Below are 16,484 nucleotides of genomic sequence, written 5' to 3' on the forward strand. Positions count from 1 at the left end.
GGCAGTTAGGGCCAGGGAACTGGAAATTATCAATATAGGGGAGGGCATCAGAGGAATCATGGATGTAGGTGGGCAGGGCCTGGACAAGTGGAAAGAGGATGGAGTCAAGGTAGGAGGAAATGAGTTCAGTGGGGCAGGAACAGGCTGATATGATGGGTCTACTGGGACAGTCTTTCTCTGCTATTTCAGATAACTTCAGCAGAACGCAACCACCCAACATATCTTCCCGTCATTTGCCCCGTCGGCATTTCACAGCGATCATTCCCTCCGAGACACCCTACTCTATTGCACAACCACCAACACCACCCCTCCTCCAAGGCCATGTAACCACAGAAGGTGCAACACTTGTCCCTTCACCTCCCCCTTCACTTGTTCAAGTCTTACATTGGCCCCCACCCACAAATTTTATTTTCAATACATTGACGACTGCTTCAGTGCCACTTCATGCTCCCACCAGGACCTTGAAAACTTTGATAATTAGGCCTCCAATTTCCACCCCTCTTTAACTTACACATCATTCATTTTTGACACTTCCCTTCCTTTCCTTGATCTCTCTGTTTGCATTTCAGGGAATTATCTGTCTACTCCCATCCACTACAACTCCACGGACTCCCATAGCTACCTTCACTACAGCTCATCACACCCCACATCCTGGAAGGACTCCATCCCATTCTCCCAGTTCCTTCACCAATGTCATATCAGTTTGGATGGTGCCAACTTCAAAAAAAGTGCTGCTGAAATGACAAATCCTTCTTCCAACCAATGTGTTTAACAATGCCCTCAACCGCATCTGACTTATCTCCATGCTTTTACCTTTGCCCCTCCCCATCACCTTCAACTTTACGTCCAATCATTCTCCGCCATTTCAGACAACTCCAGTAGAATGCTACCACCAAAGACATCTTCCCCTCACTTTCCTGTCTGCATTTCATAGGGATCATTCCCTCCAGGACACCCTAGTCCTTTCCACAATCACCAATACTACCCATCAATTCCACGGCACCTTCCCATGTAACCACAGAAGGTGCAACATCTGGCCTTTCACCTCCTTCCTGCTCACCATCCAAGGGCCTAAACAGTCACGCCAGATGAAGCAGCATTTCACCTGCATCTCCTCCAAACCGCGTATTGTATTCACTGCATCCAATGTGGCCTACCCTACACTGGAGAAATCAAATGCAGACTGGGTGACTGCTTTGCGGAACATCTCCAGCGTGTGCGCAAGCACAGCCCTGACTTTCCCACAGCTGGTCATTTTAACAGTTTCCTGCTCGCATGCCCACTTGTTTTGTCCTTGGCATGCTGCATTATTCCAGTGAAACACAGCACAAACTGAAGGAACAACATCTCATCTTTAGACTAGTCTCTTTACAGCTTTCTGGACTTAATATTGAGTTTAATACCTTTAAACAGTGAACCATTTGTTTCCTTTCTTTTAGCTTGTTATCATGTCATCCCCTTCCCCATCCCACTTTCTCCTTTCAAGTCTGACAGGAGACACACCATTGTTCTGCCATTCTCACATCCTGATCATTTAATGTAAGCTACTAACATCTTTTCTCCAACAGCACCCTCCACCACCCACCCTCACCACCACCCCCCTCCCCAAACTATCACATAAATGCTGTCCCCTTCACATTTCATTTCAGCTCTGATGAAGCGTCATCTAGACTTGAAACATTAGCTTACTCTCTCTCTTTGAATGCTGCTTGACCCACTGTGATCTCCAGCATTTGTTGTTTTAAGTGCATGTAGTTTATTGTGAAGTGACGATGGCCTGGACTTTCCAATGGTCTTCACGACCCTGATGTCAAAACTAAAAAGTTGGTCCCAAGGTTAGTCACTGGATAATCACATTGTTACATTTATTATTAAGGTTAAGAAAAAATAGGTGGTAACTGTTAATTGTCTAAGAACATCTATAGGGAACACATGTAATATTGGAGGGTAGAAGGAGCTGTAAATAAACTCTATCCACAAAACAAAATGTCTTTTCTATGTCACTGGCTGGCTTAGATCCAGATGAGATCAGTTTCAGACAATGATTGCCTAAACGTGAGGAAACAAAATATTTCCATCTACTTTTAAAGGGGGAAGGCGGGGGTTGGGAACATGTCAGCCATTAACAAGATAGCTCACTGGATCACCTATCAATCAGTTTATTAAGGGTGGATACCATGCCTCATTGCATGCCTTGACGCTGAGGCTGCCAGCTCGTTTGAGATAGGTAGTTGGGAAGTTGGTAAGAAGAAGCGTTTTAACTAACACTCATTGACTACTTGCATGTCGCAGTTGTTGGCAAGTTGAGAAAATTGTCCATGGGAAGTTCTTGCCAGCAGATAAATGCTGAGGTGGCAAGAAGGTGAGTTTATCTTCAGGGCCAACTCATTCCATCATTTCCCCTTTTCACTAATTCAAGGGAGGGAAAAAGAGTTCAGAAGGAATTTATATTTTAAATTAGTATTAGATATTCTTCTCAAATGAAGTATGGATGTTCTGTGAAGCTGAATCTCCACAGAAGGAAAGATGAAGTTGAAAAACAGACATATGCTAAATCCTTGACAAAGTAAAAACAAGATATAGCCTTGACACGTTGCTTCCTACTAGAAGCAGGATCGGGTGCATAGTATACTCAGAACTAAGTGCTCAGGATTTGGACAGTGAAGAAGGTTTACATTATCTATTAACTTCTGCGGTCCAAGTTTATTTTTAAGAATGACCTATTAAATGTTTACAAGGCATGATCAGACTTTGATAAAGCAGGATGGATATTCTTTAGAAGAATATGTAGTGGCATTTAACAGACTATAAGCAAAGTTGCAAAATTTCTACTTGGAATATCGTAATTCATGGCTTACCTTGGAATTGTTAGGCTGTGTTGGTGTCAAACATGAACCAATTCCTTATACTCACTGATTTTCAAATGTATCATGCTTTTGGAACAGATGTCAGGAGCCTTCAAATATTCCTGGAGAAACATACATTGCCACTGGTTAAAGTAACATTCAACAATAACGCAAAGAACAGAGGATTGAATGAAAGTGATAATGTGAGATGTACAGTTACAGACTGGATGTGACAGGAGAATTAAAATAAACTGTAGCGAGGATAGAGGATACCTCTGGCAATTGTAACAAACCAATTGGAATTGGTGTACTAAATTGGAAACAGAAGAATGAAATCCAGGGATACCCAGTTTATGAATAAAAGGTATTTTAGATGTGAGTCAAAATAACATTATGCAGTGAATAGCACCATTTTTAAAATTATGCATGGAAGGATCAAAAGGAGAAGATGGTGGTATAGATCAGGCAGAAGAATTGGCACTAGATACAAGGAGCTTCTGTCAGGAACCAATGCTTTAGTTGCAGACTCATTCAGTTATCCTGTGTTGGACAGTGGATGCTCAAATGCAATGTGTCAAATTTTATTTAGATTATTTAATTAGTAAGGGCCAAAGTAAGATGAAGGAATTTGAGAGTTCTACCTGCTCCAGGTTTGGGAATGACAGCATGCTGAAACATTGCCATTCCTTGTAACAGTGTGGATCACTTTATTAGCACTGATGTAATGTAATTGGAAATACCTCTGCTGAACAGACCATCTGTCAGTCAGCTGAAATGAAACTGGGCATCGCATATATAAACCATTTTTTTAGGAAATCAGTGAATTTTCTGTTTACATAACCTGGACATTGTTATTGTCTTCCCTGAAGAAGATGTAACTTCTCCAAGCAAGATAATAAGCAATTGTTCCTGGTATCATGGGATAGGAATTTAAAGCAAATAAAAGGGCAAATTATATTAAAACTATATCATTTTAACTCAAAAGTTAAAAAATCTTACTAAAGGATGCAGGAATAAGGGTCAAGGAGTAAACTAAACTTAAAGAAGAGATCAGTGATAAATTTGGTAAATGGATATATGTAAGAGGACAGAATCACATTTCATTGTAAGTCTCCCATTAGCAAAAAGCTTTGATAAAGATGTAGCAATGAATTTGAAGGTACGGATTGAGGGATAAAAAAATCACTTTCATTTTGCACTTTGTGCATATGGCAAATGGATTTAGTCAGTTGACAATGATAAATATTGAAGGGAAATTAATAATGGTGGACAAAGTAATTGAGAAATAGATACAATGCTTCATAAAATCTTAGGGGATCAAGTTGGAAATTAACATCTTCCCTGACATAGACAGTCCCTGTAAAGGACTTGCTGGAAAAACTTGAGAGCCATAATCCATCTCAATTTTTTTTGTGGGAGAAATCCAAAAATTCCTTTTGTAATGAGTGATCATCCTCCAGCTTGGAAAGATATTATAATTATCTCCACTCTGAACACTAAAATGCATAAATGCAGAGTAGAAGGCATTTATTAAGGCTGACGTCTTGGAAAAGACTTGATAATTCAATAAAGCCATCAGAAATACATTTTAATTTAGAGACACATTACAGAGAAAAAGGGCAGAAAGAATGGGAAGATCCTGGTAAAGTTATAAGTTGTGATGAAAAAATAGTATCCTTATAGCATGGCAATCAGATTTTTAAGGTGAATTCCTCGAGGTTAATTGACATTGATTACATATGTAGAAAGTTACAGAAAGTGATGAGACATCATGCATTTTTGTGTACACGTGTTAGATTGTTATGAGGACCAATTATGTCAGATTAGGGTGACAAAGGAAAGTTGGCACCAAAGCAAGATATATGCCAGAAAGGGCGAGTGAATGTAGAAATACCACCATAATAGGGAGAACAGGGAAAGCCTCTGGCAAATACAAACATTGACTAAACATGCAAGATGAAGGATAGGAAATAAGGGCCATGGATCAGCAAGATTAGGTAAAGAGTGGAAGACCAGAAAATGTAGTATGAGTTCCGAAAGTGGACTGGACATAAACATGATTCCAGAAAAAGATTATAAACTTAAGAAAGGAATTCTAATGATAAAAGATAGGAGGCCGAATAAAGACCAGGACTATGAAATATGCTGGAAACACCATGAGATGTCAATGGTGGTGACAATTAAACAACTCACTGGAGAAAGAAGTTCCACAAATAACCCTATACTCGATGGAAGAGACCAACATATAAATGCAAAAGGTAAGGCTGAAGCATTCTCAACAATCTTCAGCTAGAAGTGTCAGGCAGTTGGTCCATCTCGGCCTCCTCCAGTAGCCTCCATCAATACAGATACCAGCCTTCAGCCCATTTGATTCACTCCATGTGATATCAAGAAATGGTTGAAGACACTGGATACTGTAAAAACTATTGACCCTGACAACATTCCAGCAATAGTACTGAAGACTTGTGCTCCAGAACTTGCTGCTCTCCCAGCCAAGCTGTTCCAGTTACAACACTGGCATCTACCCAACAACATGGAAAATTGCCCAGCCATGTCCTGTACACAAAAAGCAGAACAAATCCAACCTGGTGAATTACAGCCACACTCAGTCTACTCTTGATAATCAGTAAAGTGATGAAAGATGTCATCAACAGTGCTATCAAGCAACACCTGCTTTGCAATAACTTGTTTGAGTTCTGCCAGAACTACTCTACTCCTGACCTCATTACAGCCTTGGATCAAACATGGACAAAGTGGGTAAATTCCAGATCTGAGGTGAGAACACAACCCTTGACAACAAGGTCACATTCGATTGAGTGTTGTGTCAAGGAGCTCCAGCAAAAGTGGAATCAGGCGGCAAACTTTCCACTAGTTGGAGTCATATCTGACACAAAAGAAGATAGTTGTGATTATTGGAGGTCAGTCATCTCAGCTCCGGGAGTGCTTCAGGGTATTGTCCTCAGCCCCACCATCTTCAGTTGCTTTATCAATAACCTTCCCTTCATCCTAAGGTCAGAAGTGGGGATGTCGGTGATAATTGCACAAGTTTCAGCAGCATCTGCTACTTCTCAGATACTGAAGAAGTCAATGTTCAAATGCAACAACATATAGTCAAAATCCAGGCTGAGGCTAACAAGTGGCACATAACATTTGCACTACACAATAGCAGGGAAATGATCATCACCAATGAGGGACAATCTAATCATTGACATTCAATGGCATTACCAGCACTGAGTGCCCCACTGTCAACATCTTTGTGGTTATCCTTGACCAGAAACTTAACTGGAATCACCACATAAATCACAGTGACTATAAGAGGAGGTCAGAGGCTAAGAATACTGCGGCAAGTAACTCGCCACCTGATTCCTCAAAGTCTGTCCACCACTACAGGCATCAGTCAGGAGTGTGATGAAATACTCCCCACTTGACTGGACAGGTGAGGCTCCAACAATACTCATGAAGCTTGACACCATCCAAGACAAAGCAGCCCACTCAATTGGCATCATATCACACGCATCCAATCCCTTCACCGCCGACGCTTAGTAACAACAGTTTGTATTATCTACATGATGTATGGCAGAAATTCACCAAAGATTCTTGAACAACACCTTCTACACCATGTCATTTCCATCTAGATGGACAATGGTCAGAGATACTTGGGAACATCACCTGCAATTCCCCTCCAAGCCACTCACCTCCTGACTTGGAAATATATCACTGTTCCATCGCTGTCACTGTCAAAATTCTGGAATGCTCTCCCTAATGTCATTATGGGTCAACCTACACCATGTAGACTGCAGCTATTCAAGAAAGCAGCTTACCGCCACCATATCAAGGGGAGTTAGCAACAGGCATAAATGCTGACCAGCCAGCAAGCTCACATACCATGAGTGAATGAAAAAAAAGAAGCCCCTCTGATTGATAAGTTTTAATGGTTACAAGCAGTTAAAGGATAACCTGATAAAGTTGCTAAACTAAAAGATTTGCAAAGGATCGAAAATAATTAAGTGTAGATACTGATGTACCAGATAGAGAATAACCAGCCTTGTCATTCAGATGGTATGCAAAAAAAAAAGCTCTGTCTTGAATATGTAAGGAAAACGCCAGACTAGTAGCTCAGGGTTTTGAAGAAAGACTCAGTGACCAAAATAAGCAAAAAGAAGAGGAGCTATGAAAATGTGTTTATGGATTGAATGATAGCGAGGGTGTGATATTTCTCTAAGGTATGTCTTGTACAAAGTAGACAGCATTCCCCTTAAAACAGACACATCAATGTCATTCTGATATCAAATAATTGGCAAGTTAGTTGGCAAGTATTGTTACTAGGCACGTTGATGGTTTATGTGAGGATATTTGCAGAATTTGTGCAATGTGTGATAAAATAAAAAAGGAGTTTAAAATTGGTCATCAAACTTTAGAGGCTTTAAATACAAGAATCAGATATTAAACAGAAGAAGTCAGGAATGACTTTGGCTGAACGATCTTACTTAGAAGAAGTCAATCTCATTTCAATAAATAGGTCCATATCCACACAGAAATAATTTTTTATATATCCAAGATTGAAACAGACCAGTTAAGAAGTTTGATTGGTCATTTGAACTCAGACATGATGCCACTTGTGAACTGTTGAAACTGAGTTTCATTTTAAAACATGTTATGATTAGGAGGTTCTGAGAGCAAATCAAGTATAAAAAGATTAAATTCAGAGAAAAGTGCAGTCAAGTTTGAAGCTTTGGATCCAGAAGACTTCATTTGCCAATCTACCAGATGCAAATTACAGTACAGCAGTTTATCATCTTAGTAGGAAAGAAGAATAAATGTTATCCATTGATAGACAAGCCAAGGAAAATGAGGGTGCTTGAAAACACTTTAGCTGCCGAAACACTGGGGGGAATAGACGTTGGGGTGCATTTGTCTAATCTTCTGAAAAAAAGTCCTATTTAAGGTGCAATTTGGGAAAAGTTTGCTCGTAGCATTTGAGGTGGAGAATAATTTTCTTTGGGATAATGTTCATTGAACAAAGAACTTCACAGAAAAAGGTTGAGAATTTATCTTTCTACTGTGAACAGAAATGTTGGAAAGAAAATACTTTTCTAAAATAAAATGAGTTGACACAGTCACCACTGTCAAATTGTTTTACAAAGAGAAATGTTTATCCTGATAAATTATTAAATGTCTTCAAAGAGTGACATCTTGATTTATGATGAGAATATGGAATATTGTATTATAACAATGTGGATAACAGTATTTTTCTTTAATTATTTTGCAATTAGTTATGATGTGTTTTGCTTTAATTAAGGGAATACGGAATCTGTGAATATATTGTTTATATTAGAAATGAGCAGCATGGAAAGAAAGAAAACATTACATTTCTTTGATTAGTTTTGAAAATATTGTTATCGAAAGTTTGAATTTAAAGAAAAGAGAGAATCTCTCAGTATCTGATTGATCACATTAAGCTTGTTAATGTTTTGAATTAATATACTGGCGATTAGTTGTCAGGCCACGTACAAATAAGGAGTACCTGTAGCATGGTGGGGGCAGGGGATTGCAAAAGAAGATGTTTAGTTTTCTTTCTCACTGAATATCTTGGATCGAGACTGACACCTATAACATGGGGCTCTCTGGCTGAGACTGACTAGGCAATATGCAAGCCTAGGGGCAGCTGTCCAGAACAGGGGTTTCACTTGTAAAACTAAAGGAAGACCCCCACAAACACCTCAGCTACTGACAATGAACACCAGCCTGCAGACCAAACAACCAAGACATTATGGAGCCTACAAAAATACAAAACTATTCAACTTGTAATCAGTTTGCTCAGACACAGAGATATAGAATATTCCACACCATTGTACTACATGCAAACCTGTTTGCCTTTGAATGTGTGGCCTTCACATTACAGTAAAACTTTAACCCACATCCATCCAAGAGAAATATTGGGCATTCAAAACTATCAGAAACCCATTCACTTTAATTGGAGAACCATTCACACCTCATCCAGTAATCAGGAGGCTCATTCAGCCCCAAGAGGAGGAACAACAGCTCAGTAATCAAATCCAGACTGAGTTAAGAATCACACAACACCAGGTTATAGTCCAGCAGGTTTATTTGGAAGCATTAGCTTTTGAACCACTGCTTCTTCATCAGATTGACAAACACCTGATGAAGAAGCAGCGCTTCGAAAGCTAGTGCTTCCAACCAAACCTGCTGGACTATCATCTGGTGTTGTGTGATTCTTAGCTTAGTTCACCATAGTCCAACACCAGCTCCTCCAAATCAAATCCAGATTGAGAGGAGATAACAGGGCACACAGTCTGTATAACTGCTATTGCTGCCCTTGGAGTGGGGGAGGGGAGGTGGGGGGGCGAAGAGAGAGGGGGCCTTTTTCCAACTTCAAGCTCCTGCAGAACAGTTTCCTCACAGGTTGTAGCCCTAACAAGCAGCTTTGGAACCAAGAACCACAGGGGCCAAACCAAGACATTGAATCAGGAAGACAAGCCAAAAGCATCATCACAACAAAGGTCATCAAAGAGGATATGAAGCCAACCAAGCATTATCTGAACAAGAGTTTCCAGATACAGAATATGGTGCTGGAAAAGCACAGCAGGTCGGGCAGCATCCAAGGAGCTGGAAAAATGACGTTTCAGGCAAAAGTCCCCGAAACGTCAATTTTCATGCTGCATGGATGCTGCCTGACCTTCTGAGTTTCCAGCAGGTGGTTGACTCAAGTCTCCAGCATCTGCAGTACTCACTTTTACCTTCCAGATAAAGCCTGTTCCAAACCAAGAAAACCGATGGCAAGAACCTCAGCAACCTGGACACACTTTAAAACTGTGTTTTCCCCGGTGGTGAGTTGAAACTCCTGAGATCCCAGAGTTTCCAACCTAGCTAACAGGGAGGGGAAGGCAGGTGGCGATAGTGCAGGGACCCCAAGGGTAGGAAACCTGAAGAACATGTCTGGGATTAAAACTGCTGTTTAGCTTTGAATAGTGTTTTAACCTCTGTTTAATTTGATAGCGTATCTCATTACTGTCCTCTATATAATTGCATCAATTTCACTGTTTTATTGCATTTGCCTTTTTAAATTTATTGTATTATACTTACCTTTTTATACTTAAATAAATGCAGAGATTATTTTGCCCTGAAACGCCTGTCTACTTCCTTCTTCATTTCACATTCTCTAAATGTCCAAAGTCAGAACCAGGGATCTGGGGGTGATTTGAACTACTTAAAAATCAGCAAATTACTGATCACAAACCAGAAATCCTACACACCTGAGAACTGTTCCATGAGGTAGACCACCCTCAGCCACTTGGTATTTTTATTTGAAGTGACCCATTTGAGGGCATGCCTACTTGGAGATAAAACAAACAACTGAGGATGCTGGAAAGTTGAAAAAAAACCTAAAGAAGCTCAGCATGTCTGACAGCATCCTTAATTGAATCGTGGAACAGGATTGGCCACCTCCAATAAAATTGCTGAGCAAGTTCTGAGCTAACAGGTGCAAGTTCAGGGCCTCCATTTGATCTTGATGTTGGGATGTGGAAATCCATGGAAAAATTCAGCCTATCTTAGCCTTTCTCCCAGATTTAATTCAAAATGATTTGCTGACTTGTTGTTGTAATTTCTCTGCAGATCTGCTATGCTCAGTTGTGTTCAGGTTTGTTTATTTCCATATTTTTGGCTGGAAAATATAACCACTTCAATTTACTGAAACAAAATGTTCCCATGGTCAGTAGTTTGCAGAATTCTTAAACAGCATTGATGTAGTGATTGTCACAAGGTTAGCCAGGTGGCCCTCATAGAATATGTGTTACCTGATTGGGGCTATTAATCTGGTCCACTCAAGGAGCCCTGACTGACAGGTAAGAATAGGACTGCCAGCTATCCTATTCATTCTGAAGGAGCTGGATCAGTGTCAAGGACTCTCCACATGTAAATAAAGGGTGACTTGGTGATAGGATACTGGCCGTTATGGAGTTATTTAAATTGACAATTTAAATTTAATGATCTAAGTGATGTAGTCTTTTCAGAAAGTTTAATTTCTCCCCCATAACTCCTTCATGATATTTGTAGATATTATTCAATGCTCTTGAACCACCTTTGATATCTTAGTCTATAAATTACTTCACGTGATTAATTATTTCCATTGGTTTTGAGATGACCAATTAAATAAAATAATACTTGCATTTATAAACTGCTTTTCATGACCTCAGAGCATGTCAGAATGCTTTATACCTAATTCAGTCATGTTTTACAAACAGCAGTCTGATCACAATAGGACAATTTGATTTTAAGTAATGTTAAAATGGGATAATGTTTGAAAAGGTCACAGTGAAGAAGTATGTTTTACAAATAATGCCATTGGTTATATCATAGCCCAGAGGGCAGACAGACCTCAGTTTAACAAACGCCAGTAGTTCCAACAGTGCAGTGCTTCTCAGTACTATATTCTGTGTGCAATTTCTTGAAATGAAGAGGATAAAACCTATACTAGGCATGTGCTCATCGCCACAAGTGCAATGGTTTACTGATAAGGCTGCCTGCACACAATAAATTGTAGATTCTTTGGACAACAACCAAACCACCAGAGTCTTCCCATTTTTGGGAAATAAAGCTTTTCTAACATGCATTTCTTTGTTGACATGATATAGTGAAGCCAATAAAATTAAATGAATTTGCCCAAAAAGACTGAGTTGAATGTTTGGAAGATTGGAAAAAGGTTTAGCCTGGGACACGACCAGCTTCTTAAACAGTTATATTACAGCTGGAGTATATGAATTTGTCACTTTGTTTATTGCTAGAAAAAGGATGGATCAGTTTGAACATGAGAAGATTGAAGAAATAGCTCGGTTAGATGAGTACAAGAAGGAGGAAATGAAGAAACTACAAAAAGCAAAGCAATTGTCTGCAAAACACTCAGCAACAAGAGCTATTTTTGATAAGAAAGAGAATGAAGAGATGGAGGTAGGTCAGGATCCTGGCAAAATACAAATAATTCTTCAGTCAATGCTAATGAAAATGAAAAAGGCTGGTTAGCTGAGTTGGCTAGGCGACTAGTATATGGATCAGATAACAGAATTGATCCTGATTTCAGCAGATAGACTGCTTCTTCAGTCAGGCCATTGTATAAAACATGACAATTCTGCCATGATTCAGCAAATAATCACCAAGATCTTGCCTTTGAACAGAAGAAGAAGAAAAAAGAAAAAGATCTCAGAAACAAAAATTTGTGAAGTGTTGCAAAAAGGACATTGCCAAATTGGCATCTTGGTTCATACCCACATTTTTTTTGCTTCCAGTATTGAAAAATTAGACATCAGTTACTTATTGCCCAAGACTAATTTTTACTGTTCCCTTTCACTTACCTAGATAATCATTAATCATATGGAACCAAACATATCTAATTTTCATAATTAGAGACATATTGGGAACCAGGTCTTTCATATATATCTGGAATACACTTATTGATGAAAAACACTGACTATGGTAAACATTGTAATGGATTGGTTGATGAAGTTGTTGAAATCTTGCAGCAAAAAAAAAATTGCGACTGATGTTTATGTCAGTTTACTCATTTATGAAGGTGTAGAGGTGTACTGTACCATCGAGAGAGTGGAAGCTGGCAGGACCTAGAAAGGCACAGAGTATGCTGAAAAAATTAAAAATGTATCATTTGGTTGAAACAAATAGCTGGAGCTGCATTACCATGGTACAAAACAAATTCAAATTTGGCCAAGTAGTTAAAATTATGCCCCAAGTACCAAAAAAATTCAATCAAATTTGAATTTTACTGATTTGGACGACATCAAACCAAAGAAATGATCCGATGTTTTTGGGACATTTTGAGCAGCAGAGAATAGCAAAGAGCAGCCAAGCAAGTACCAAGACTGCCAGCAGAATATTTCTCTGAAAGGTATCTATCCAGAACAAATCTGCGCAGCAGAATACTGAAGCCGACCTAGAGAAATCTACAAAGAAAGCTTAACATCCGAAGACGACAACTGGTTTTGAAATTAATTTGCCATAAATTTAAGAGGGAATTTATTGGACCAGGATTGTAGAATAGGAGTTAAATATAGGTTTAAAAGAAAGGAGTTGTAAATAGTTGTTGTCTAATGTTCTTTTTTGGACTTAAAAGAAATAAATTGTTAATTTTTTTTCTTTACATAGAAGGATTTTTGTGGTTCTTGGTCACTCATACTTTAACAGATTACGGAGCGTGGTGAGCTTTTCTGTGGGTCTGGTTCAAATTAACAGAGGGTTTTTACTCCATGTCGTAACACTCAGCCAACTAATGTCCAGCTTTCTGGATCAAACGGCAGCCGTTTGAAACCCTACTTCAGGATTCAAAACTTGTATCTAGTACCCTAATAGATTAATACACTGAAAAACATATTTTCCGATATTTTGTTTAACTTACATGCTCAACATACAACGCTATTTTTAACAATGCGACAGAGTATTTTACTTTCTGAGCAGTTTGGTTCTAGTTGACGTCTTTAAACAAATGCACTTCATTCTTATCAGGCTTGCTTTACTCACTGTAAGAACCATGTGCATTGTATGACATGCAGATATAGATATTGATATTTTCTGTTTTGCTGAAACTTTCTCAATTGCAGTTTAATATTGCATTGTTTGTACACCCTTGCATAAGTATAGTAATGAAAAGTGCCAATATAAATGCAATCCTTTTTTTAATGTCATTTCATGATGACCTATGTGCACCCTAAGTGTTTACATTGAATTTATATATGACCAAATTTAAGAATATGTGACATGTGGTTTAGTGTTTTGAAACTATTTATTTAGTGTTGTTTATTCATGATGACTGTTTTATCCCTTCCTCTCTAATCTTATTAGTTTTTGAAGCAGCAGCTTAGTCAGCTCCAGGAAGACTTCAGAAAAAATGAATCAAAGTGGTCTCATGCCCACAAATGCCTACGAAATCAGATTGACACATTGACCAAGGAAAACATTGAACTACGTGATGAGTTGAAAGCCGTAGACTGTCATCGACAGGAACCTATGAAAAAGACTGAGATCAGCAAGAAATTTGAAACACCAGTATGAAATTTACTATTGTTCAATATTATTCACTGCGGAATTTTAATCAAAGCTACAGTTGTGGTTTAACGTTACAGTAATTAAGAAGTGTTCAACATAATGGATTTGCTTCATTTAAGATAAAAGTAGACTTTCACAATGTCAGAACATCCCTAATGCTTTGCAACAATGAAATACCTCTAAGGTGCAACTAGTGTTCTAATATAGAAAACACAGCAACTAACTTAGATACTGCAAGGTCCCACAAACAGCGACATGATAAGTAGTGATATAGTATATCATCATCTGTGTTAGGTATTGTTTGAATGCTAAATATTGATCAAGATACAGCAGAGAACTCTCTTGCTACTCTTTGGGGATAATGCTAGAGATCTTTTATGTTCACCTGAGCAGGAAGATAAGGCCTCTGTTAAACATTTCAACTGCGTACTTAATCTATTTTGAAAGATATTTGCCACTTACATGCCTATTCTGAATTTTGATAAATATAGTCTGTATTTTCTTGCAATCCTCATTTGAATAAGCCCTAATTTAGTCTTTTTGCAAATTTTGAAGTGGTGCTTCTGATTCCTTAGTCTATATTGTGAACGTAAGTGGGGAATAACAGTGGTCCAGCAAGAATTCTGATAGGACACTTTTTTGCCATTCTGAACAATTGCCTTTCACCCTTTCTGTTTACTATTTTGTAATCAGCTTTCTATCCATTTGGTCACTTGTGTTCTAACTCTGACTTTAAACAGAGTCTGCTGTGCCTTCCTTTTTTTGAAATCCAATAATATTACATTATTTAACTAAACCTTATCTGCACTTTTTGTTACTTTTCTAAAGAATTTAAACAGCTTGGTTTGAAATCTGTACTGATTGTACTTAATTATATTTTCACTTTCTAGACCTTTTTCTGTTTCATTACCTTTCTAACCACCAATGTTTAACTGGCTTATAGTTTTCTGGATTTGTCCTGTCTCTATTCTTAGATATAGAAATCACATTAACATGCATAGTTTAGTACAACTAGAATACTCAAAGCAGGGCTCACAGTTTAAGAATGAAGGGTCTCCCAGTTAGAGATGAAGAGTTTTTTTTCTCTCTCAGAGGGTTGTGAGTCTTTGAAATTGTCTTCCCCAGTGAGCAGTAGTGGGAGGCTCATAGAATATTTTTAAGGTGTAAATAGATAGCTTCTTGACTAATGAGGGGTGAAAAGTTATTATGCTAGGCCAGGGTGGGCAATTGAAGACACAACCGGTTTAATATGTTGGATGTCCAGCTCATAATCTGATCAGAACATGCTTTTGCTAGACTTCAACTGATTTTTCATTCAGGCTTATAACAATTCTCTTAAGCAGGATCAGGTTGATGATTTTCACATCTAAAGTGTTATTCTCCGTAGATTTTTATAAATTCTAACAAAGTATTTTGAGCATTTTGTATTTTTATTTCCACTTTCCAATGTCTGTAGTATTTTTCCTGGAATTTTGTCGGATGGGGTGTGTAGTTGGAGGCTGAGGTGGTGTATTAACATGGTTCCTATTTAATTAACATATCATCTAAATGCTATTCTGGATAAATATACCCTTCCTCCCTGGCCTCTTCTCCTTTTGTGCTGTGCAAAATGATTGGAGACCTAACTTTACCCAGTAGGATGCAAAATAACAGAAGACTGCTCTCATCATCTTACATTCACCTTTTCCCACCAATTCTGCCCTTTCATATGCATAACATTTGAACATTGCTCTCAAAGCTTGCATGTGGGAAGCTATTTGACATAGCAGACATTAGGAAAATCACTGTTGAGAAGTGTTTGCACAAGTTACATGCCATAACATCAAACAGCAAGGAGGAATACAACATCATATTGCCCCTGCAATAGTGCATTTTGATTGATCCTTGATGAGCAAAAGTAAATTTGTTTCTTGCTATAAGCAGTGTATTATCATGATACTTTACTATAGTAATAAATATCACATTTAATAACATCTAGGTGTCAGATGCCATCATTAAAGGTACATCACAAAGAGTCTCATGCAGGCAAAGGAGTCGTAGTTCAACTCCAACTGGAAGAAGAATGCCTATGGAAAGAAGACTGACCCCTGTGGATTCTGAGCTGAAGGTATTGCATACTTACTTTGAAGTTATTATTGCTCATTAATATATTTATCCAGTGAATAATGCTTAATACATGGTGATTTTTTATAGATATTTTTATTGAAAATTTAACATTTTTACAAGTTTACAAAATTAAAAAAAAACCAAGTATAAACATTGATATACAATTAAATCTTAAATAAATAATAACCAAAATTTAACAAAAGAAAAATACAGAGAAAAAAAACAAAACTCAATTAACTACTAATCTAATCTACAACTAACCAGAGTGTATAATTAAGTCTCTTACATTATTAAATAAGAGAAAAAAAACCCGACGGATAACACAGAAATTGGGTAGTGAGTGACATGCTCGGAATGTATTAACATCAAATGTAACAAAACCCAGATTCGTGCGGGATTCCTCTCCCAAGGGTCCCCGGACCAGCCAGGTTCACAATCTCCATTAAATAAAAGTCCTTGTTA

General features: G+C 38.2%; 1 protein-coding gene across 1 annotated transcript in view; it reads left to right on the top strand.

Moving 5' to 3' along the window:
* The window catches only part of LOC122552959 (uncharacterized), a 207,083-nt gene that overhangs the window by 108,384 nt on the left and 82,215 nt on the right, over positions 1-16,484 (top strand). The window contains exons 9-11 of the mRNA XM_043696273.2: positions 11,651-11,813; positions 13,713-13,916; positions 15,895-16,023. Coding sequence (XP_043552208.2) covers positions 11,651-11,813; positions 13,713-13,916; positions 15,895-16,023 — 496 coding nt within the window. The remainder of the gene's footprint in view (positions 1-11,650; positions 11,814-13,712; positions 13,917-15,894; positions 16,024-16,484) is intronic.

This window comes from Chiloscyllium plagiosum, unplaced genomic scaffold, assembly GCF_037043375.1.
Source record: "Chiloscyllium plagiosum isolate Xiang-an unplaced genomic scaffold, Cpla_swu_hap1 HiC_scaffold_10, whole genome shotgun sequence".
NCBI classification, from domain to species: Eukaryota; Metazoa; Chordata; class Chondrichthyes; order Orectolobiformes; family Hemiscylliidae; genus Chiloscyllium; species Chiloscyllium plagiosum.